Source organism: Drosophila erecta, unplaced genomic scaffold (assembly GCF_003286155.1).
Source record: "Drosophila erecta strain 14021-0224.00,06,07 unplaced genomic scaffold, DereRS2 tig00000055-arrow-pilon, whole genome shotgun sequence".
Lineage (NCBI taxonomy): Eukaryota > Metazoa > Arthropoda > Insecta > Diptera > Drosophilidae > Drosophila > Drosophila erecta.
In genome coordinates this window covers 11,252,444-11,272,377 of record NW_020825200.1, presented here as the reverse complement: position 1 = coordinate 11,272,377, position 19,934 = coordinate 11,252,444, and the positions used below count along the sequence as shown (strand labels likewise).

The 19,934-nt window shown below is 40.1% G+C and overlaps 7 protein-coding genes across 8 annotated transcripts; 2 read left to right on the top strand and 5 right to left on the bottom strand.

Annotated features, from left to right (window-relative positions):
- Positions 1 to 31: 31 nt before the first annotated feature.
- Positions 32 to 5,555, bottom strand: LOC6542377 (protein daughterless). The gene is made up of 2 exons (XM_001969436.3): positions 5,095 to 5,555; positions 32 to 3,242 (listed from the first exon to the last, which is right to left on the bottom strand). Exon 2 carries the CDS (start codon positions 3,227 to 3,229, stop codon positions 1,106 to 1,108), a length of 2,124 nt encoding a protein of 707 aa, XP_001969472.1. The 5' UTR covers positions 3,230 to 3,242; positions 5,095 to 5,555; the 3' UTR covers positions 32 to 1,105.
- Positions 5,556 to 6,226: 671 nt separating this feature from the next.
- On the bottom strand, positions 6,227 to 7,125 carry LOC6541544 (28S ribosomal protein S7, mitochondrial). Its single transcript, XM_001969435.3, has 2 exons — positions 6,964 to 7,125; positions 6,227 to 6,889 (listed from the first exon to the last, which is right to left on the bottom strand). The coding sequence occupies exons 1-2, from the start codon at positions 7,005 to 7,007 to the stop codon at positions 6,280 to 6,282; spliced, it is 654 nt and encodes a 217-aa protein (XP_001969471.1). The 5' UTR covers positions 7,008 to 7,125; the 3' UTR covers positions 6,227 to 6,279.
- A 336-nt stretch (positions 7,126 to 7,461) lies between these two features.
- Positions 7,462 to 8,962, top strand: LOC6541890 (cyclin-dependent kinase 1). The gene is made up of 3 exons (XM_001969434.3): positions 7,462 to 7,721; positions 8,103 to 8,606; positions 8,664 to 8,962. Exons 1-3 carry the CDS (start codon positions 7,573 to 7,575, stop codon positions 8,902 to 8,904), a joined length of 894 nt encoding a protein of 297 aa, XP_001969470.1. The 5' UTR covers positions 7,462 to 7,572; the 3' UTR covers positions 8,905 to 8,962.
- A 38-nt stretch (positions 8,963 to 9,000) lies between these two features.
- On the bottom strand, positions 9,001 to 11,585 carry LOC6542216 (lumican). The gene is made up of 6 exons (XM_026978541.1): positions 11,393 to 11,585; positions 10,172 to 10,711; positions 9,912 to 10,099; positions 9,754 to 9,848; positions 9,590 to 9,702; positions 9,001 to 9,535 (listed from the first exon to the last, which is right to left on the bottom strand). The coding sequence occupies exons 1-6, from the start codon at positions 11,504 to 11,506 to the stop codon at positions 9,104 to 9,106; spliced, it is 1,482 nt and encodes a 493-aa protein (XP_026834342.1). The 5' UTR covers positions 11,507 to 11,585; the 3' UTR covers positions 9,001 to 9,103.
- A 374-nt stretch (positions 11,586 to 11,959) lies between these two features.
- Positions 11,960 to 13,712, bottom strand: LOC6541556 (probable dolichyl pyrophosphate Man9GlcNAc2 alpha-1,3-glucosyltransferase). The gene is made up of 4 exons (XM_001969432.3): positions 12,993 to 13,712; positions 12,690 to 12,887; positions 12,479 to 12,638; positions 11,960 to 12,424 (listed from the first exon to the last, which is right to left on the bottom strand). The coding sequence occupies exons 1-4, from the start codon at positions 13,655 to 13,657 to the stop codon at positions 12,020 to 12,022; spliced, it is 1,428 nt and encodes a 475-aa protein (XP_001969468.1). The 5' UTR covers positions 13,658 to 13,712; the 3' UTR covers positions 11,960 to 12,019.
- A 212-nt stretch (positions 13,713 to 13,924) lies between these two features.
- On the bottom strand, positions 13,925 to 17,859 carry LOC6541476. 2 transcript variants are annotated; one of them, XM_026979259.1, is made up of 7 exons: positions 17,516 to 17,859; positions 16,574 to 16,707; positions 15,891 to 16,036; positions 15,614 to 15,824; positions 15,437 to 15,548; positions 14,955 to 15,325; positions 13,925 to 14,896 (listed from the first exon to the last, which is right to left on the bottom strand). In XM_026979259.1, exons 2-7 carry the CDS (start codon positions 16,638 to 16,640, stop codon positions 14,649 to 14,651), a joined length of 1,155 nt encoding a protein of 384 aa, XP_026835060.1. In that variant the 5' UTR covers positions 16,641 to 16,707; positions 17,516 to 17,859; the 3' UTR covers positions 13,925 to 14,648. The 2 variants fall into 2 exon arrangements, with proteins under 2 accessions (XP_026835060.1, XP_001969467.1); XM_001969431.3 differs by having other exon boundaries at positions 17,084 to 17,857.
- Positions 17,860 to 18,118: 259 nt separating this feature from the next.
- On the top strand, positions 18,119 to 19,774 carry LOC6541449 (dolichyl-diphosphooligosaccharide--protein glycosyltransferase subunit 1). Its single transcript, XM_001969430.3, has 2 exons — positions 18,119 to 18,787; positions 18,847 to 19,774. The coding sequence occupies exons 1-2, from the start codon at positions 18,202 to 18,204 to the stop codon at positions 19,635 to 19,637; spliced, it is 1,377 nt and encodes a 458-aa protein (XP_001969466.1). The 5' UTR covers positions 18,119 to 18,201; the 3' UTR covers positions 19,638 to 19,774.
- The last annotated feature ends 160 nt before the right edge of the window (positions 19,775 to 19,934 follow it).

Below are 19,934 nucleotides of genomic sequence, written 5' to 3'. Positions count from 1 at the left end.
AACAAACAAATAAATCGACAGCTCAACCATGTATTATTAGGTATAAACATTACATTATACCATTTATTCATAACGAAATCAAAGAAGTCAAGTCTAAAGATTGTACAGGTAAATTGTTTCAATGAAGTACGTAAGCGGTGTAAAACACATACGAAAGCTAAGAAATGATTGGCAAAGTTGGACTGAAAATCACCGAGAAAGTTTTCGAGTCACTTTATGTAATATATAAGAATTCAGTGCCTTAACGAGTCTGCTGTTAAGTTTAAGCGCTGTCACTGTAAAATAAAGCACACATTCGGGGAAATCAAGTTGGCTTCACTCTTCAATTTCAGTTAAGATTATAATGGCATCACACGCTTAATTCCGATTGCCCTACCCTAGCGCGAAAATATATAATTAATTAAATGATACAACACGTGAACGTGTCTCTTTGAAGCCTTAAGATACTACAACAATTACCAGCTAATCTTAGATAACGATTAATTCCGTGGTTACCGCAATGTGCAAATATTCTCTGTAATCACATAAGAAGAACATTGTAACGCAATATAAAATATTAATATGGACATATTTATTCCTTAGCTCTCGGGAATATATAGAAGTAAGTCTATGTGTTGTGTTTTTTTTTATTATAAAACTATTTTCACTTAATTATGTCGTTATGTATGCATGTAATTGTATATAAAAAATATGGCTACGGTGATATCGCACAAAATAAAACAAATAATTATTAAATCAAACATTCTAAAAAACGAAAAAGATCTTCCCAGGTTAAACGTAATGGAACAGCTATATACAATCGTTTTAAAAAGAGCAATTCTGTGTGTGGATTGGCAATCATTTGGGCGTTTGTTTTCGTTTTTTCTTCATTTTTTGTGTGTGTTTTCTTCTCATTTACTTTTGTTGTGTGTTAAAAGTGTTGTACATTTTGTAGGGGTTGTGGTTGCAATTTGGGAGGACGACAACGCCAGAACATATTGCTTAAAACCTGATTCTCCATTTCCAAGTTATCTGAGTACTTGGCCGTGGAGCCTTCAATACATTCGGTTTTTATGGAAGAGAGGGACGACGACGATTTCCAGAAGGGATTCCTGGGTGGTGCATGCTATTGCGGAAGCTGGGCGTGTCCGAGCTGTGATTGTTGCTGCTGCTGTTGCTGCAAGTGGGGTGGCAGGCCGTTGTTGGCCTGGTTGACGGGTAGGGATATGGTCATGGTGCTGATGGTCTGCGAAGATGGCGGCACAAGTTGCGCTGGCTGGCTGTGGTAGCTGCTGCCAGGCGTGCCTCCCACCTGCTGCGGCTGCGGTATCATATGATGCTGGGCACTTAGCTTGGGACCATCCTCGGCCTTCTCTTCCTCGCGCCGCTTTAGGCACGCCGCCTTGGGATTCAGGTTGCGCTCCCGTACCTGCTGTTCCAGCGTCATGATTACCTCGACGGCCATGTTTAGGATCCCCAACTTCGTCTGTGGCTTGTCGGACTTCAGGTGCGTCATGCACATGCGGCCCAGCTCCTTCAGCGCCTCGTTTATATCCCGAATGCGGATACGTTCGCGTGCGTTATTTGCCTGCCGCCGCTCCTTCTCGCGAATGGCCTTCACTGCCGGCTCGGCGTCGTCATCCTCGTCCGCCGAGGAGCAGTAGCGTCTCGGTCTTTTCGTTCCCTTCCCCTGCGAATGCTGCTGCAGTCCCGAATTCGACGATTCAATGGAGCTGGTCGGCTTCGTGTCCGAAATGTCAAGGCTGGTCAAACTCGAGGTGGTGGACACTCCTGCCGGAACCGAATTGCTAATGGCTGTGTGCTCTTTCCGCTTTTTCGTTTGCTTAGGCAAGGACGTGGACGCACTGCGATCGAGTTTCAGACTGGCCAGGCTTCCTGCCCCGCCCACCGATTGGCCGGATGTCCCGGCGGCAGCAGCGCCCAAGGCCAGAACCTCGTGCACCAGTGCTGCATTGGACGTGTTGCTGACCGAGCCAGAGTTCCCACCGCTTCCCAGATGCGATGGTGAGTTGGGCACAAACGAGGTTAGCGCATCAATGTTGTCGATCGAGGCAAGCGACTGATTTACGCCGGCCAGCATCTCGGGCTCGCAGTGATTCCGCAGCACGTTCAGGGCATCGTCCAATCGCTCCTCCATGCGAACGCCTTGGAACACCGAGGCCATGGTGTGCAAGCTGGACACAGGAACCATTTCGCTGGCGTAGCTCGAGCTGGGTCCGCCATTTAGCACCGAGTGACCCCAACCAGCGCCGCCGGACACGGACGGCTCTCCGCCGCCCACCACCGACTGGGTCAGCGGCGGAGGCGAGTTGACGGGCGTGGAGGGGTTCGAGCCGAAACTACTAATACTTTGATCCGCCGGCATGTACATCTGTTGCCGCAGTGCCGCTGCCGAGGAATTACCAGCTCCGGCCACCTTCACACTGGCCCCGGCACCACTGAACGCATCCGAACTCTGCACGGCAGGACTGTTCTGCTGACTGTGGTGGGGGTGTGGAAGGGGATGGCCATGGGGCAGGGCGTGCGGGAGCGGGAGTGTGTGGGAATGTGCGTGCGGCGTGTGGTTGAGCGAGTGATGGCCAAGCGGTCCAGCCGTGGACAGTGCACTGTGCTGTGCTTGTACTGTGTGGTTATGGTTGTGGGCCTGCGGAGAGTTGAACACGGCTGGGGGATTCACATTAACGTTCACTGGTGCCTGCTGCCCGGCACCAGGTCCTCCAATTCCACCGGAGGTGGCACGAAAAGAGCTGATCGGCGGCAGGCCCGTGGTTACCGGGCAGTGCATACCATCGGCGCCGACGCCGCCACCGCCACCTCCGCCCATTCCCAGTCCGTCCGCCTGATGCACCTGCTGCTGCTGGTCTATGGAGTGGCCAGAGAGCGGGCCGTTATTCTGGTACGCCGTCTGGCCCATGTAGCTATTGGCGCTGCCCATCTGCGGCTGACACCATGCCCCTCCGCTGCCAGCGGCAGCTGAATCGAAATACTGATCGACGGTCGAGGCGTTGGCATATCGGTTATTGCCGCCGTTCACGGCATCGTGCATCGAGTTGAAGTCACTGGGGTACATGCCATTTTCCACGCCCAGGCTGCCGTACGGCGAGTGGTAGCCACCGCCGCCGCCGCGATCCGCGCCAACCGTCCCCGTGGGTTGCTTGTTGGCTATCTTGTTGAAGCAGTTCTGGAACACCTCATACAAGTGCATCGGCTCATCGTCACTGGTCGCCATTTCAGCAATATATCTGCAAAATAACAGGGGGACATAAGTTAATGCTGTCTACACATGTAACTCGCATGCCGAACTGGTCGACATTAAGAGCAGAATCTTTGTATTGATTGAGCTGTTGATGATTTTCAGATGAACATACCCATAGCATACATGATATTCTCTTGGTCTGGAACTATAAACTAAACTGTTGCTTCTTAAATCTTTATTGAACCCATGCTATAAACAAGGAACTATTTCTTGCACATTATATTAGATAAGCATTAAAGGGCTATATTCGAAATATTGTTTTTGCAATTGGTATACTGAACATCATTATGCTATAACTTTAATATGATGGGTATAAACTATCGTCCTGTTTATTTAAACAAAACCAGTATTTCATAGACTAAACAAATTGTTGGAACTTGTTGCTTTAAACAGTTCATAATTAAAGTTGTACAAAGTGATATAATTTAAGTTACATATATTTACAAATGTACTGATAAAAATCGAACCTTTTTTTCGCACTATTTAAATATAATTTACGTTTTTTTTAATGGAGCTACTTAAAATTTATTTAATGCAACAGGTTATCACCTGCACCCTTCCGCAAATTGTTTTTAAAAAGCATTCGAATTTTCTAAAAGAATAGTGAGTAGCACATATGCAACTATTTACTTGAGCACTGTGAGGTGATTAAGATGACCAATTTTTCTCCTTAAGTAGATCCTATGACTAAGATCTTATAATCAGGGAGTATGCTTTGAGTTTTATGACCATTGCGCCAGGAAAAGTACAAGTCCTGCATAAATAATGCGGAAAAAGTTGCTTGACTACTTTTAGCGCCAGCAAAAATGAATAGGCAATTTACAATGATACCAACTTTAAAGAAGTTTTTTTTGCTGACCCAATTATGAAACAAAGTTTGATCCACTTTTAAAATATTTAAAAAATATAACTAGTTAACTGGTATGAACGGTAACAGATTATATTCTTATCACGAGAAAATTTGAACTAGACCTAAAAGTGGGCGTGGCACGTGTTGCAACTTGTCCTAACTGTAAATAGTTTAAATAAGCACACCTAAAACTGTTATTTTTGGTTACTTTAATAAAAATATGGTTCATATATCAATATTTTGTTTCATTTTGGAACCCATGTTGTAGCTGACCTTACTTGTTTTAAATCAGTATTCCTTAGTTTAGCAAAAGTTAACTTTTTATAAAAACCTTACTGATAATAATAATAATTTGTTCAATGTATTTGATTAATTGTTGCATCGAATGCTAAATGCTTTGACATTACATTACATTACATTACATTAGACATTAAAAACATTGTTTAAAACTCACGGAACAAAAAAATAGACTAATAAATTATTTAACAAACTAACACAATACCGATTCTTAAAATGTTTCTACACCTGATTCACAACATTTTCCCTGAACACATGTACATGATACTTACATGAAATATACACGTACATGGTATATGAAACCCGTGAGTTTGTTGCACGAAAATAAAACTTAAAATAACTTCCCAAACGAACAAATGCACAGACACACAAGCACTCGCACTTGGAGACTAACGTTAATTCATACACTTTTACACCCATTTACTCGCTTGTACATAAGTAGTTACTTTGTTTACGAGCATTTGTACATACATATACATACATACATGTGTATGTATGCAGAATCATGAAAATGGTATCCACATACATTTAAGACAAATTAATTCGTACATAAGGCTGTGTACCCACGGGTATATACACACATTCAACAAATAAACGTATGCAGATCCATGGGCAGCATAAAAAGTGCAATCAAACGGCTAGAAAACATACCCTGCACCGAATTAAAATACATTTCGTGAAAAGTACTCACCCTAATATCCACTGTTAATTATATGTATGCAATTCCTTTTGTTGCAGCGAGTGTTGACGTTGAGCCACCAGCAGCGTATATATTACATATACATATCTCTTTCGTATTAATACCGAGAATCCTTGTGTTTTCAATAGCGTTTGATAAGTTTACCCAATTTTTTTTGTAATGTCGTCCAGTCGACTTCAACTAGTAGCAAGATTATGTGTTTTGGGATTATATCAAAATGCACAGATAAAGTAAAACGTTTTGCGATAAACTCTTCGTTTACACATTGCAAATATGCATGACACTTCTATTAACTAATTTAGTTCACTGCGCTTATGCGAATTTCAACTATAGGTAAAAAATTCTTTATTTATCATTCAGCTCGTTTTAATTTTCGTGTGCTCGGGATCGCCATCTTTGTTCTCTTCGTGCGTCATCTGTAGCGTTGCGATTCGATAAGAATCGATAGGCCTTTCGATAGAGGTCCACCTCGACAACTTTTATGCACTATTTACACCGCAGGTACTCAATGAACATGGTCAATTCTATTAACTTTTGCACTGGAAAAAACAATTCAATTGTATAAAATGCTGAAAATAAATCCACTACAAATAAAAAAGGGTACTCTGTTATTTAACTGTGGTGTAATTTTAAATTAAAGGGAATTCAAAATGAATATATATTCAAGTATGTGGTTCAATTGCTCTCCAAAATGCTTAAAAGTGAGGAGTCTTGAATGGATTTATAAATAAAATAAGTCCAATATAACGTATAGGTTAACAAAAGTTTGGGTTTTAAATAAAGGAAACATTAAAAAAGCTTTGTAATGATAATTTTACACATGTAGACTAAACCTATAATGCCTTCCATTCATTTGGAAGATGTACAAATAGACTAGAAATAACAAATAATGAAAAATATAGTTGTAATTTGTAAAAAATATTAAAATTTTTCATAAAGTTAGTTTTATTATGCATAACTTAATAGAAAACGTCGAAAAATAATCAATACTGATTTTAACAGCTTCATAACAAAATTGAATAAACGTAAAGTCGTCGCTTTTAAGCCCAAGGTAATCTAGGAATTATTTCGATATTCCGTTAAGTTAAAACGTTCCCCAGACGCAAGTACCTGATCACAGATATTTAACAGAAATATGAAAAGTTTATTGCATTGGAAAAACGGTTCGTTGTACATTTAACTCCATCGGTAATGTGCGTAGGCGCGGTTGCTCTCGCACTGCCTGTGCAAATCATCCTTTCGCTTGATGACTCTGCCTTGGCCATGGGCTGCGTCGAGAATCTCCCAGGCTAGCTTTTCTGGAAGGGACACCTTACGCTCCTTCTCACGGGCAGCTTCCAAGAGCCACTTCATGGCCAGAAAATACGACCGCTTTGTGGTGATGGGAACAGGGACTTGGTAGGTGACTCCACCACGTTTTATGGCGGTCACTTGCAGGAGCGGTCGACAGTTTTCAACCGCTTGTTGCAGGAGCGTTTCGGGATTGGTGTTGATGGTTGTCTTCTCCCCTTTGGCCAGATTCATGTGCTCCGTCTGGGTGCGTTTTATTAACTCCAGCGTCTTTGACAAAAGTGTTCTAGCCAAGGCACTGTTCCCCTTTTTCGTTATATAATTTATCATTTTATGTTTGGTATCGTCGTGAAAGATGGTATCAGACGATTTGTTGACCGCCGCCTTAATTGGCACATGATAAAGCTTGGATAAATCATTCTTTTGCTCAAGCTGTTTATCTTTTTGTACAATTGGTTCGACGTAGTGTGTAGGATACACCGACATTAATCGAAGGCTACAATAAACAAATGGGTGTTTAGTAATTTTTGATTATACAGACATGTAACATATAAAAACGCTTGGTCTCACCTGAACCTTGAAGTTTTCTCAGCAATTTTACTTAAAAACGACATGCTTACATCCTCTGCTGTGTCGCTACAAATAAATAAATATGTTTAATATATGTTATGCACATTTGCGGCATGCATGTAGTATGTCAAGATATCGACAACAGACTAATTAATTTTGAAACAACAAAAAATTAACCTAATCAGATGCGGTATTCCTGTTCAAAATATATTTTTAAAAATGTAAAGGATTTAAATGTAGATTGCCGATACTCCTCATCAAATAAGTAAAATGAGAAATGAACAGCATTAAATTATAAAATAATCATAGTGTAATAACAGAAACTTTAGTACTAGAAGAGCATCGGTCACGAATTAATAGGAGCTCAACAATTCAGAAATTATAAAGTTAGAGAAATAGCCCGTACTTAAAAAGCATTCAAAATAAATGTATTTTAATGTAACTTATATTTAATAAGATGCCTGAATATTGAGTTTCTTTTCAGCATTCCAAATGATGATATGCTGCTAGCTTAGCATGGTTTTAACTGTCTGGTAATACTTGAGCATTTACGTCAAAAACGCGCTAATTTAAAAGTCGGTGGCTTGCAAATAAATAGCTTAACGAATTATGGAGGATTTCGAGAAAATTGAGAAGATTGGCGAAGGCACATATGGTGTGGTATATAAGGGTCGCAACCGACTGACGGGCCAAATTGTTGCGATGAAGAAAATTCGCTTGGAGTCCGACGACGAAGGCGTTCCATCAACAGCGATCAGGTAAAATGCCGCGGCTTGGACGCCCATCCCTCCAAAGGTTTCAAACTCTTTCGCGACTTTTTCTTTAATATGGTTTACATGAGCAATTATAAGGAGGTCCCTTTACATTTTATGAGTTATTTTAAAGATTTTGCTATAGTGTTGCTAATTGGTACTGTGTAAAATCGATCATAATTATGTTCATCATACATATGTGTGCATGTATGTTTTTACATGCATACATAAGCGCATATGTACATACTTTCTATTTATGTTCATTCATTGGAATCCTGTGAATACGTACTGGTTCAACTTTTACACCAATATCTCCATAATTAGGCCTCAAAATAGTTCAAATCACATGTATTTTTCTTTTATAATAACATTTAATACGCATTACAGAGAAATTTCGTTGCTCAAGGAGCTGAAACATGAAAACATTGTTTGTTTGGAGGATGTTCTGATGGAGGAGAATCGTATATACTTGATCTTTGAATTTCTATCGATGGACCTCAAGAAATACATGGATTCGCTGCCAGTTGATAAGCACATGGAGAGTGAATTGGTTCGAAGCTATTTGTACCAAATAACCAGCGCCATTCTATTCTGCCATCGTCGGCGAGTACTGCACCGAGATCTTAAGCCGCAGAACTTACTTATCGACAAGAGTGGCCTTATAAAAGTCGCCGACTTTGGACTTGGCCGATCCTTTGGCATTCCGGTGCGCATTTATACCCACGAGATCGTTACCTTGTGGTACAGAGCGCCGGAAGTGCTACTGGGATCACCCAGGTATTCCTGTCCCGTCGATATCTGGTCCATTGGGTGCATATTCGCGGAGATGGCAACGAGAAAGCCGCTGTTCCAGGGCGACTCGGAAATCGACCAGTTATTCAGAATGTTCAGGTAACCACAGGTGATATATTTTCTATTCCATGTGATACTCACACTCTTTGATGGCAGAATTCTTAAAACACCTACCGAAGACATTTGGCCGGGCGTTACTTCGCTGCCCGACTATAAGAACACATTCCCCTGCTGGTCCACGAACCAATTGACCAACCAGTTGAAGAATCTCGATGAGAATGGTATTGATCTCATTCAAAAGATGTTAATCTACGATCCGGTTCATCGCATTTCCGCCAAGGAAATTTTGGAACACCCCTATTTCAATGGTTTTCAATCGGGCTTAGTTCGAAATTAACGTTTGGTATTTAATTATCGTTTGAATTAATTACAAAATTGTAAACAAGAAAACGTCGTATCTAATCTAAAGCAAATAGCCGTAAAATAAAAATAAGGGTGTAAAACAAAGTTTGCTTAATTTATTGATTTATTAAGGTGTTTTTGCATCCAATTTAAACACGTCGTTTCAAGGCTTTAATTCTAATACAAAAAGAATGTTAAATATGGAAATCTTCATTGAAACTAGTCCTATTATATAGAGCACTGCTAGCACCGCTGTCATGGCGTCTGAAGACACCAAAGCAGCCGCGCCTCTTCATCACGTAGGCGCCAATGATGGTTGGCACAGCGATGAGTAGAACAACTAGGAGTCCAACCCATATAAGACTGCCCGTGGAACTTTTTACCAAATGTTCATTCGCCACTCTGAGCACCGTAACGTCCCTTAACTTGGTTGGGCTGGCACACTGGACATTTTTGGCCAGAACGGGCGTTGTCTTGTTGATTTGGTCTATCAAAACGTTGATCAAGTAGTCATTGGAATCGTCGCAATTCCACGGGTTGAATCTGAGATCAAGAGCCTTTAGTTTATCCCATCGTACTAGTAGTTGTTTCGGCAGAGTCGATACGTTGCAATTATTCAAGTAAACCTGTAAGTTTAGGTTTTGTTATTGAATTTGTACATTCGTTAGCATTTTAATTACCTTTTCCAATGGCGGATAGTCCAAGTACTGGCCTCCAGTAACGTTTTTGGATAAAGCCTGATCATCGATTTCATTTAGCACCTTGTTATCGGACAATATTAGTTCGGTTAAACCTAAAAGTTATTGTTTTATTATAGCTTTTGGTATGCAGGAACATTACTTACTTTGCAGCTCACTAAATGATCCTGGCCCAATTTTGTACATCTTGGACATAAAAGTCATACTCAGGTGGGTCAATTTGGTCAAAGGTGGAAATACACTGAAAAATGTATTAATTTAATGTTTTCTACATACTTTTCAACGACTCTAGAATTACTCTTACTTGTCTCCAATCAGACTTTCGATGGGGTTTTCATTTAAAACCAGGCTGGTCAAGTTCGTCGCACGTTTCAGGGCCTTTGGTAACTGATTAAACAGATTTCCAGCTGCTATAAGGATTTCAAGATCTCGTGGACCATGTAGAATTGTATCCGGTAAGTCATCGATTTCCATGTAAGAGACATCCAAGATCTAAATGACCAAACAAGAAAGCTTTTAAGTTCCTAGAACATGAAAATATATATGAATACCAATTTAGCATACCTTCAATGATGATAAACCGGAAATGGCTGTTTCTGAAAGTCGATCGATGATGTGAAAACTATTTGAGCAGAGAACGAGTTCCTCTATATGGGGAATATGTTCAAAGAGATCTGCATCCAAACTATGCAGATCGTTGTATCCCAAGTTGAGGGTCTTCAGATTTTCCAACGCCGCAAAATCGTTGTCAGTGTAGGGACCTTTGAAAACATCGGGTACTAAAACTTTCGAAGTCAATAGGTTATGCGACAAATCGAGGGTGATTAGTTCGGTTAAATTCTGAAAGGCTCCCACTGCAATGGAATCGATTTGGTTGTTAGCCAAGTACAAGTTCTCCACATCGTATTTCGGTAGGATTGGCACGCTAGTCAGGTTGTTGTGCTCCAGATTGATAGTTTTGAACACAACATCGCCGTTTATAAGAACTTCCCAGTCCTCTGCAGATAACCAATCCTTCAGTTTTTCGGAGCAATCCAATAAGTTCGTGTCGATATAGCAATGGCACTTCTTACAAAGATTGCTAGCATTTACTTTTATTATTTTCTGCAAGTAGGAGTACAATGTATGTATATGTATGTATGTATGTATGTATGTATGTATGTATGTATACTGTACTAACAAATTAAGTACTGGTTTATTGGATAGAGTTTTCCAATGTTAATAAGTGTTGTAATATGTCTTTTTTCTCAAACGATAATATTTAAATGGATAGTCTCACTTTAGGGCTTACTTCGAAAAACATAGAAATTAAATATCAGTGTTTATTTTAACTTATTTCTTATTTTTTAATATATTATATAGACTATTAAGCTTTGTGGTGAATTCTTTAGCTTTTCTTTTAGTCATCTTTATCGTTTCACCTTTGCAATACTTTGCTCTTATCACGAATTGATATGTCCATTTTATACTCTAGGATAAGGCATATCATTTAGTCAACCATTTGTCGTCTGTCGGTCGTTTATCACGAATTTAACATGGATTTAAATAAAAAATGTCCACTAATGTACAGCAATAGTGCACATATTTTTCAGTAAAGTTACTTCCCCTTAACCTAACCATATCACTTCCATCGGTAATCTTATCGCCTGCTTTACACTTGCATTCGGGATACCCACAGCATTTCCATTTATTTGTTTAATTTGAATTTGAATTTTTTAACACCATTTATTTTAGTTATTAATTATTCGATGTATTTATTCGTGGGAAATACATTTGACGTGGTACCTTTGGCATTTCTGGCTTCGTTGTTATGGCTTCATCTTTCGACTGACCAGAAACTTGGCTCAAAACGATACATATAATCGCTGCAGCTAATGTAGCTAATTTTGTTAAATTCATGGTTCTTAAATTCTTTTTTAACCAACTAAAATTCTGCTTTGGGCGTGTTCACCGATCGATTAAATGTACATGACTAACAAGGGCTCAAAATCCCACATATTATTCACCTAATATTTCAAGAGTTTTTATCTTATCTCTTCCAAAGCATTGATAACACTATCCAACAAAAGACATTTTTTTAGTGGTCATTTGTTGAGGTGCGTTCGACTTTCGCAATGCGTTAAAACATATTCAATAGGTTTAACTCAACAAGAGAATCTTTTTACAATATAAATTCCTAATTATTTTGATTTTCATCGATACTAGTATATTTTGCGCATAGTGTAGGCACTTGCTGATTAAATCCATGATAAGATACGAGAGAATCGGTGTAAGTTATTCATACCTATATACAGTTCCACATTGAATGAACTGCTTAAAATAAATATAAATAAAAGGGTTTATATAAAGCAATAAAGGGTTTATAAAAATTTCTTTGTTGTATATTTTGGTATAAAATGCTTTTCTTAGAAACTAACTTAACTTGCTGGAAAATTGTTGAACATTTCCCCACAAGAAGAATAATAAGAAGTGTCCACAACTTGTAACAGACATAATAAGGGGCCATAGATCGGGATATTTTGATGGTGCCGGGACTGTCAAAGAAGCAACCAAAATACTGATCATCAGAATTTGCGACATATTTGTCATATACTTCAATGGATATTCGTAGCTCCGCTTGGACATTGAATAAAAACATTTAAATATCAAATGAAAAACCATAGTGGCCACTACTGCAGGCACCAATAATTCATCTCTTGCGAGAAGAGGTAACATGCTGAACACGGTAACTTCCAGAAATATAATCAGTTCGTTGGGCCACCATTTGAGTAGAAAAATGGCTGGTAAAGCAGCAAGCAAAATCGTCTTTTCGTGTACCTAAAAATGTATATGCTTATTTACAGAAATCTCTTTAATATTCAGTAGTCTTACTTGAAACGAAAACAAAAAAAAAGCCAGGCTCGTGTTAAAGAGAGCTAGTAGAAATCCGACATTAGTTCGCCTTCGAAAGAGTAGTACATTTGTTGGCAAAGACGCAATTAAAGTGCATGCAATGCACACAAGGGCCATTTGATCATTGCTAATGTGTTTTCTATAAATTGTTGCATTAACGATTATATACATTTTTATATAAGTGGCTTACTTTAGTTTCCACACGACGTTGACGGCACACCAAACATTTGCCACCTTGTCCTCAAAAACTCCTCGGGCGACAGGAAACAGGCGATGGAGTACTTGAAGTGCGGCCTGAAGAGATCTCAGCCAGGGGAGCCATAAAACAGCAAATGTTGTTAAGACGACGGTTGCTATCCGTGAGATTTGAGCGACAAACGAAGAAAAGCTGTAGTTAAAGATCATAAGATGTTAAAAATTGAGTTTACATTTAGATAATAAATGAAAGTCACCCTGAATAAAAGGAAAGTGGTTTCGAAACGTGAATACCCACCTCTTTTGGCTAACACATTCACCAAGAAGGAATGCAAAGAACGGCAGGCTGTGATACAGCTCCATTTGCTTATAGTTAAGGGCTAATGTAAAGAAGAACGCAGCCGTGTAAAATCTCCCTCGAAAGATTGCCGCAATTGCCACGGCGGCAAGGCCCAGTGATATGTTATTATACTGAAAGTGTCCATTGTCGATGAGTGTTTGGCCTGGATACGCCGCCACCAACGTGAATAAAAGCAATTTATCATCGCTTCGAAATGTTTTATCTATGGAATGGGACAGGAACAATATTGCCGGCAAATAGATGAGGACGTCGGCAGACACAACTGTTGCGCGCATGAAGCGTTTGTGCTCCTTCGACTGGAATCCTCTGCTCTTGTGCAGCTCGACGAAGCGGGTGTCAATGGATCGACCAATCTGACCCACCAAATAGCTGTGGTAGGCCGTCAGAGGCGGATAATCCAGGCCCCAGTACTGAAGATCGTTGTTGGAGCTGTTTGTATACCATTCGACCACTTGCAGATTCACCGTGACCTCCTGCCAGTGGCGCTGGGCCTCGTAGTCGCCATGCATCGGCGGGGAATCGAAGCCCGAGTAGGAGTATAGCGAGATTATCGACCTAACCGCCAGCCCCAAAAAGGCGGTTGCCAAAATTTCGGATCTCATCTTTTTGTTTTGCCAACATTTTCTAGTGATGGTAGTTCGGCTGTGTAGAACAATTCGGCTTATCGATAAAGTTATCGATGTCAAATACATCTACAAGCAAGATGGCACCCCGCGGAATCGCGGTATATGGAACAGAAATCGCAGGGGATTTACATTTGAAAAAAAAACGTTGCAAAATATGGATAACATTTTTGTAATGTTTTTTTAATTTAAACAGCCCAACTAAAGAACCTACTGAACCGTACCAAATAACTTGAGTAGAAACAGTTTCTTAAAATTGATCTGTTTATTTAAAACGTTCTTATGTCGGCAACAAAATTTAAAAGTCGTTTTGCAATCCGTATTTGAGGGTAAACAAAACGAAACTGGCACTTCTGCCCATTTGGATTGAAGACAGCGCTTTTGAAAACGCTCACGGAAGTAATATTTATTTACAGTTGTACATACAGTATATGAATTAGCATACTTCTAAAGGTGCTTACATAAATCATTCTATATACTAAATATCGAACACTGAGCAGAATAACAGTTTAAAGGTGACGATCAAATTTTCCGAGTTATTAGGTAACAAATCTGTATGGCTTTATCATTATTTTACGCTAATTCCATTGTTTGTAACATTAAAATGTCAGTACCAGTCAATAAATATGAACATCTAAGCATACATTTTATCTTACGTACCACTTTGAACCATATGAAATATGCGGTTTTCAATCCCCTATGACTGATGACATAGGTATGCATTTTATAAGTTTGTGGTAACAAGTTCGTGAATTCTCATCTTATTTCTCAATTCAATACATTGCATGTAATGGAAGTCTATTTACAATTTATTCTTAGAGTACTTTAAATGTCTTACAATGCCCATGCATTTTCAATATGGTATGTCAATGATCTATTTACAATCTTCTATTTTAAAACAAATATCCTCAAATATAATATCCTCGAATGATTGAAGTTGCTCCATTGCAAATGCCATCAGTTCTAAGTTTCAGCTATGCATAGTGACTATTATAAATGCTACGAATACCTTGTGTGTTGCCGCCAACGAGAATCGATCTAATGCCACCGCGCTCATCAGCAGGAACATTCCGGAGAAGTACAAGATTCCCCCGGCCAGCGTTGCGCTGCTGGCTCCATTTAGTCCACCCAAAGTAATCAATCCGAAGGTGCCGTTGCCGTTTGTTTCCGTATCCAAAATACTCCGATTGGCGTGCTGCATGGCCGCCGTTTTCTCACCTAACACAAATGCAGTGAGTATGACATACAAAAGTTAAGTATAGACGGCTGGTCTTACCCCGTAAAACGTGCACTGTAATGCTGGCAGGACGGGCATTTGATGGAGCACATGTGTAGTTGCCAGCATGACGGAAATTGACTTGCTTCACAGTGAGCACACTGACCGAGGGATTCAGGAGATAGGCGGACTGATGTTGTTGCATATAGGGCGTGGATGAGGGCACATTGGCCGGTGCCTTGAAGGCGTCCGAGCTGCCCAGGAGGCTGTTGAGAACGCCGCCATTACTGGACTCCATTGGCATGGTGGGGCGCGATTTGTTCGCCGGCGAACTCCTGAAAATCAGTCCACTCTGCGGATTGCTCTGTCCAATCGATGTCACAACGAAGCCGCCTTGTGAGTCGTAATTGATCATTTTACTATCATGATACCTGGGTTAAAGAAATTGAATTCGGCTTAGTTGGGTCTTATGTTAAGAACGGTAACGTATAATATACAAAGCTAACATATTAAAATAAAACACTTTTAATCGTTTTCCATACCAAAAAACAAAAGCAGGATTCTCGGTAGCTCGCCTTAGTTTGCATTCAAGTCGCAGAGTAGAAGTCTCATCAATATGCAGTTCCGGTGCACTTGAAATTTCAGCTACCGCTTCTATAAATCGAAAGTAGTAAATTATGTTATGTTGTGAACTTCTTCAAACAGTTGCGCCCACTTACCGACAATCTTTAATTCTATAACTATTGACTGAGTTGGATAAATTGACAATTGACACTCGTAAAACCCGCGATCTTCCTCCCGAACTGCCTTTATTCTAAGGGACCAGTGGCCCATGTGCCGCGTATGCTCCACCAAGAATCGTTTGTCACTACTGTGGGTTGATAGGCCTACTGTGAGGAGTTGAAAGTCCTTTCTGCGTATCCAGGAAACCTACAATGTGTTAATCGACCTAAGTGTATGAATCCATGTATTATCTATATAAAAACTCTATCTTACCGTAGCTGGGGAGTTCACTTTGACCACACAGGGCAGAATCGCAAGTCCTCCTTTTTGTGCAATAACTCGAGTGTTGTTCTTCGTATTAAATTGACTTTGTATGGTGTTTCCAAAGTGATTTTGCGATGACGTGATCTTCCCGACATCTAAAATGGTGTTTGAATGAATACTTAACTAATTTAGGAAGTTTTCTCTTGAAATCTATATGGTGAAATCAAATGAAATGAATAAATCAAACATATTTGTTCAGGCCTTAGATGAAAATCTCTAAATAGAGATATTATTTAATTAAAACATGAAACAGTATATTTCATCTATGTCGTTAAAAAGCTATTGATACCACATCTTAGCTATCAAGAATATTATTTTTTTCTTGATCCGAAATATACTATTAATAAATCATTTACCCAGGCTTTTTTTTTGTTAAGAAGTATTTTCACACGAATGGGACGACTTTTGTTCTATTTTAAATTACTTTTGTACAGAAATTAAATTATTAAATTAATTCATTCAATAATTCCTCTTTGTATTTATTGTATTATTTATTTACCTCCAAAAGCAATCAAAATCAAATAAAAACGCAATCCAAGCTTTTTGGTTTCAATTTATAGCATACAACAGAGCGCAAAAGTGATAAAAATCGTTTAACGATTCATTTCATAAAGTTGGCGACCTTTACTTACCAGAAAAAGTTGAACTAAGGAGTAGCAAAAAACATGATAAATGCAAGTGCCATCTTTTCGGTTCCATTATTTCCAAATTCGAGGCTCCGCGGATCGTATACTTTTCCAATTAAACAATCCGCAACATTTTCCTTCTGCAACGAACTTCAGTTTATGAGTACGTATGTATGTATGTATGTCTTATGTGTATTTCTAAAAATATTTGTGGCAATAACGATGCACCTATATCCGTGATGTATGTATGTTTTGTATCTCACATATACAAGATATTTATATGCAAGGGTCACGCAAACAACTTGAATCTTGTGTCATATTTTTTGGGGAAAATCTTGAGTTCAGTCGAGGAATTTTATTTTCACCATATATGTATATCCACATGCACTAATATGTTATGTTCACAAATTGGGAAAAACACATGTCACGGATACAAATTATATACATATATAGGTATTTATATATGTGAGTTTCTGGAGGAAATGCATACACAGAAATTGATGGAGGAAAACTCACTTTTTTCGCGTTTTTTTTCTCTTTTTGCACTGAGTGCTCGGCAAATCCTTACGCGTACATACACATTTCGCATCTAATTGTTTATGCAATCATAAAGCATACGTATGCGTATTTTCAAGCTACATATTTTCGAGAATACAGATACAGATACACAGGTGAAAGATGTATAAATTGTATGTATTGCCCGTCAGCAGTGCAGATTTCTCAATGCATTTTCATTATATTTCCACACACGCGGCCTTTGTATGTGTGTGTGTGCGAGCGTGGTGTGTGTGTGTGTATGTTTAGAGAAAATGGCACAATTCTGGTTCGAATTTACTTGGTTAGTGCCAAGAATCCGTAGTTCACACCCCGGCGAATACAACTTCGTTTTCGAAGTGCCAATCGTAGACTAAATTGAAGTCGGCAAAAAGCCCCATCCGTATAACTCACGCAATCGCATTATGTGGCAATCGCAATCCTCTCTCCGGAATGCATTGCATATGCGTGTTTAAGGCAACTCGACTCGCCAATCGAAGGGATGATGACAGGTATTATTTAATATTATTCATATTTACAGCGGGGCGGCATAATGAATGGCATGGCGCAATCGAATGAGTCGCACAAAAGTGGCGTAACAACGGAGTGTATATTCTAGTCTATGGTTAATAGTTTTCGAACTTGGGGGGTGCTTTCCAAAACTAATTTTATTATGCTGACAATCGATTGCAATTCGTCCCAGTCAGCTGACTGCTATCAGTTAAGTTAGGTTAGGTCAGTGGGTTGCTACATTTTGAATGCTTCCCCAGGAAAATAATATTATAACAATGAGCAATGATAAAATATGAGCAATCAGAATTATGCCTAACACTGTGAATGTTTCAGAATTAAAAATTTACAAGTTATTAAAAAATTAGCTATTTTTAGAAATGCTATTATTTTGATTACTGCTCTTTTAATCATGTTAAATTATTATAAAAGAATTTGAATAATCAGCCAACAATGGTTAAGAATCTATGGAAAACCCCTGATAATTCTGCTCAGTGGCTGGCATAAGTACGAACGCATGCTACGGTCACACCGAGCCGCTTTGCCGGTTGAATGGTGCTAAATATGCCCTAACGCTTCGACATTTTCCAATGTACGTGTCCAAATTCGAGGCGAGCATGGCTACGAATTTTGTTATTTATCTGGCCTTTGGCGCACTCCTCTGCCTAGCCACAGCGAAGGGGGAAATAGTGAACACAAATGTGGAGCGAACGCTGGACCTAACATCGCAGCTGGTGAAGACCACCACAAAGATATCGGCGGAAGACTCAGCCGGCAAGCCCATTGTCGAGTACGTGTTTTTCACATCGGAGCCTAGTTTGGCGTACATTGCCGTGAAGGATAGTGGCGACAAGAGTGTGCCGTTCAAGCGAAATGATCCAGTGAAGGGGGAGCAGAGCTTCACGTTCACCTTCCCCAAGGCCGCCACCAAGCAGACTTTCGTCGTCGAGACCGTCGCCTCCAAGGGCATCCGCCCACATCCGGAGGAGATTCGGCAGAACGACAAGCAGTTTGTTAGATATACGGGCAACCTGCACCTCTACTCCAAGTACAGGACCACCAGCCAAAAGACCAATGTCAAGCTCAGCTCCTCGAACATTTTGTCGCACACCCAGGTCAAACCCTTCTCGGTGTCCTCTAACAAGATCACCCTGGGACCCTACGATAACGCAGAGGGTAAGTAATTATAGCCGCCTAGCTGAAAACACCTGTTATAACGCTTTCAATTTGTGCAGCCTTCAGCCAGGAGGCACTGGTCATCCACTATGAGAACTCCGCTCCGTTTGTTACCGTCAATACGCTGGAGCGCACTCTGGAGATATCGCATTGGGGCAACATTGCCGTCCAGGAGTCCATTCAGATGACGCACACCGGGGCTAAGCTGAAGGGATCCTTCTCGCGATACGATTTCCAGAAGGAAGGACGCTCCGGACTGGCGGCCCTTAAGTCGTACAAGACCTACTTGCCGGCATCCGCATCTGGCGTCTATTACCGCGACACCAATGGCAACATTTCCACCTCCAACATGAACTCGGTGCGAGACTTCATCGAGCTCGAGCTGCGTCCGCGCTTCCCGCTCTTTGGCGGCTGGAAAACGCAGTACACTCTGGGCTACAATGTACCTTCGTACGAGTACATGTTCAACGATGGCAACAAGTACCAGCTGAAGATGCACCTCATCGATCACATCTACGACAATATGGCCATCGATGAAGCCACCATTAAGATAATTCTGCCCGAGGGATCCAGTGACATAAGGCTGTCCACGCCCTACTCCATCAGCAGATTGCCCAACGAGCTGGTGCACACCTATCTGGACACCATTGGCCGCCCGGTGGTCTCGTTCTCCAAATCCAATTTGGTCGAAAGCCACATTTCTGACTTCACGCTCTACTACAGCTTCTCGAAGACTTCTATGCTGCAGGAACCTCTGCTGGTCAGCGGCTTTATTTATATCATCTTCTTGTTCACCATAATATTCTTACGTTTGGACTTTTCGATTACATCCCATGCGCATAAGGAATAAGTAAATCGTATAGATTTCCATTAACTATAGTCGCTCTCATCATTTTTTAAAGATCAAACTGAAACAACTACTATTTTGCAATAACAAACGAAACTAAATAAAACATTGCACTTGATGGCGTGAAAATTATTCTAAAAGGAGCATGTTTAATTTAACACTTGTATTTGTTGTATAAAAACTATACCAATACAAAAGAAAGGTTCGTTTTATTGCCTTTTTCATTAACTTAAGCTGTATTTTATTTTGACAAATTATATTTCAGCTTAAAATAAAGTAAATACAAAAACTTGAGCATCA

What these genes read in the sequence shown, in the direction of transcription:
- LOC6542377 (XM_001969436.3), bottom strand. Translation starts at nt 3,229, where the DNA reads ATGGCGACCAGTGACGATGAGCCGATGCACTTGTATGAGGTGTTCCAG.
- LOC6541556 (XM_001969432.3), bottom strand. Translation starts at nt 13,657, where the DNA reads ATGAGATCCGAAATTTTGGCAACCGCCTTTTTGGGGCTGGCGGTTAGG. An exon ending in GAATGTGTTAGCCAAAAGAG is followed by an intron (nt 12,888 to 12,992) that starts GTGGGTATTCAC and finishes CTTTAACTACAG; the next exon opens with CTTTTCTTCGTTTGTCGCTC. An exon ending in TTTTTTTGTTTTCGTTTCAA is followed by an intron (nt 12,425 to 12,478) that starts GTAAGACTACTG and finishes ATACATTTTTAG; the next exon opens with GTACACGAAAAGACGATTTT.
- LOC6541890 (XM_001969434.3), top strand. Translation starts at nt 7,573, where the DNA reads ATGGAGGATTTCGAGAAAATTGAGAAGATTGGCGAAGGCACATATGGT. An exon ending in GTTCCATCAACAGCGATCAG is followed by an intron (nt 7,722 to 8,102) that starts GTAAAATGCCGC and finishes TACGCATTACAG; the next exon opens with AGAAATTTCGTTGCTCAAGG. An exon ending in CAGTTATTCAGAATGTTCAG is followed by an intron (nt 8,607 to 8,663) that starts GTAACCACAGGT and finishes CTTTGATGGCAG; the next exon opens with AATTCTTAAAACACCTACCG.
- LOC6542216 (XM_026978541.1), bottom strand. Translation starts at nt 11,506, where the DNA reads ATGAATTTAACAAAATTAGCTACATTAGCTGCAGCGATTATATGTATC. An exon ending in CGAAGCCAGAAATGCCAAAG is followed by an intron (nt 10,712 to 11,392) that starts GTACCACGTCAA and finishes TCCTACTTGCAG; the next exon opens with AAAATAATAAAAGTAAATGC. An exon ending in ACTATCCGCCATTGGAAAAG is followed by an intron (nt 9,536 to 9,589) that starts GTAATTAAAATG and finishes CTAAACTTACAG; the next exon opens with GTTTACTTGAATAATTGCAA.
- LOC6541449 (XM_001969430.3), top strand. Translation starts at nt 18,202, where the DNA reads ATGTACGTGTCCAAATTCGAGGCGAGCATGGCTACGAATTTTGTTATT. An exon ending in ACCCTACGATAACGCAGAGG is followed by an intron (nt 18,788 to 18,846) that starts GTAAGTAATTAT and finishes CAATTTGTGCAG; the next exon opens with CCTTCAGCCAGGAGGCACTG.
- LOC6541476 (XM_026979259.1), bottom strand. Translation starts at nt 16,640, where the DNA reads ATGGAACCGAAAAGATGGCACTTGCATTTATCATGTTTTTTGCTACTC. An exon ending in AAGTGAACTCCCCAGCTACG is followed by an intron (nt 15,825 to 15,890) that starts GTAAGATAGAGT and finishes AACACATTGTAG; the next exon opens with GTTTCCTGGATACGCAGAAA. An exon ending in TACAGTGCACGTTTTACGGG is followed by an intron (nt 14,897 to 14,954) that starts GTAAGACCAGCC and finishes CATTTGTGTTAG; the next exon opens with GTGAGAAAACGGCGGCCATG.
- LOC6541544 (XM_001969435.3), bottom strand. Translation starts at nt 7,007, where the DNA reads ATGTCGTTTTTAAGTAAAATTGCTGAGAAAACTTCAAGGTTCAG. An exon ending in GAGAAAACTTCAAGGTTCAG is followed by an intron (nt 6,890 to 6,963) that starts GTGAGACCAAGC and finishes TGTTTATTGTAG; the next exon opens with CCTTCGATTAATGTCGGTGT.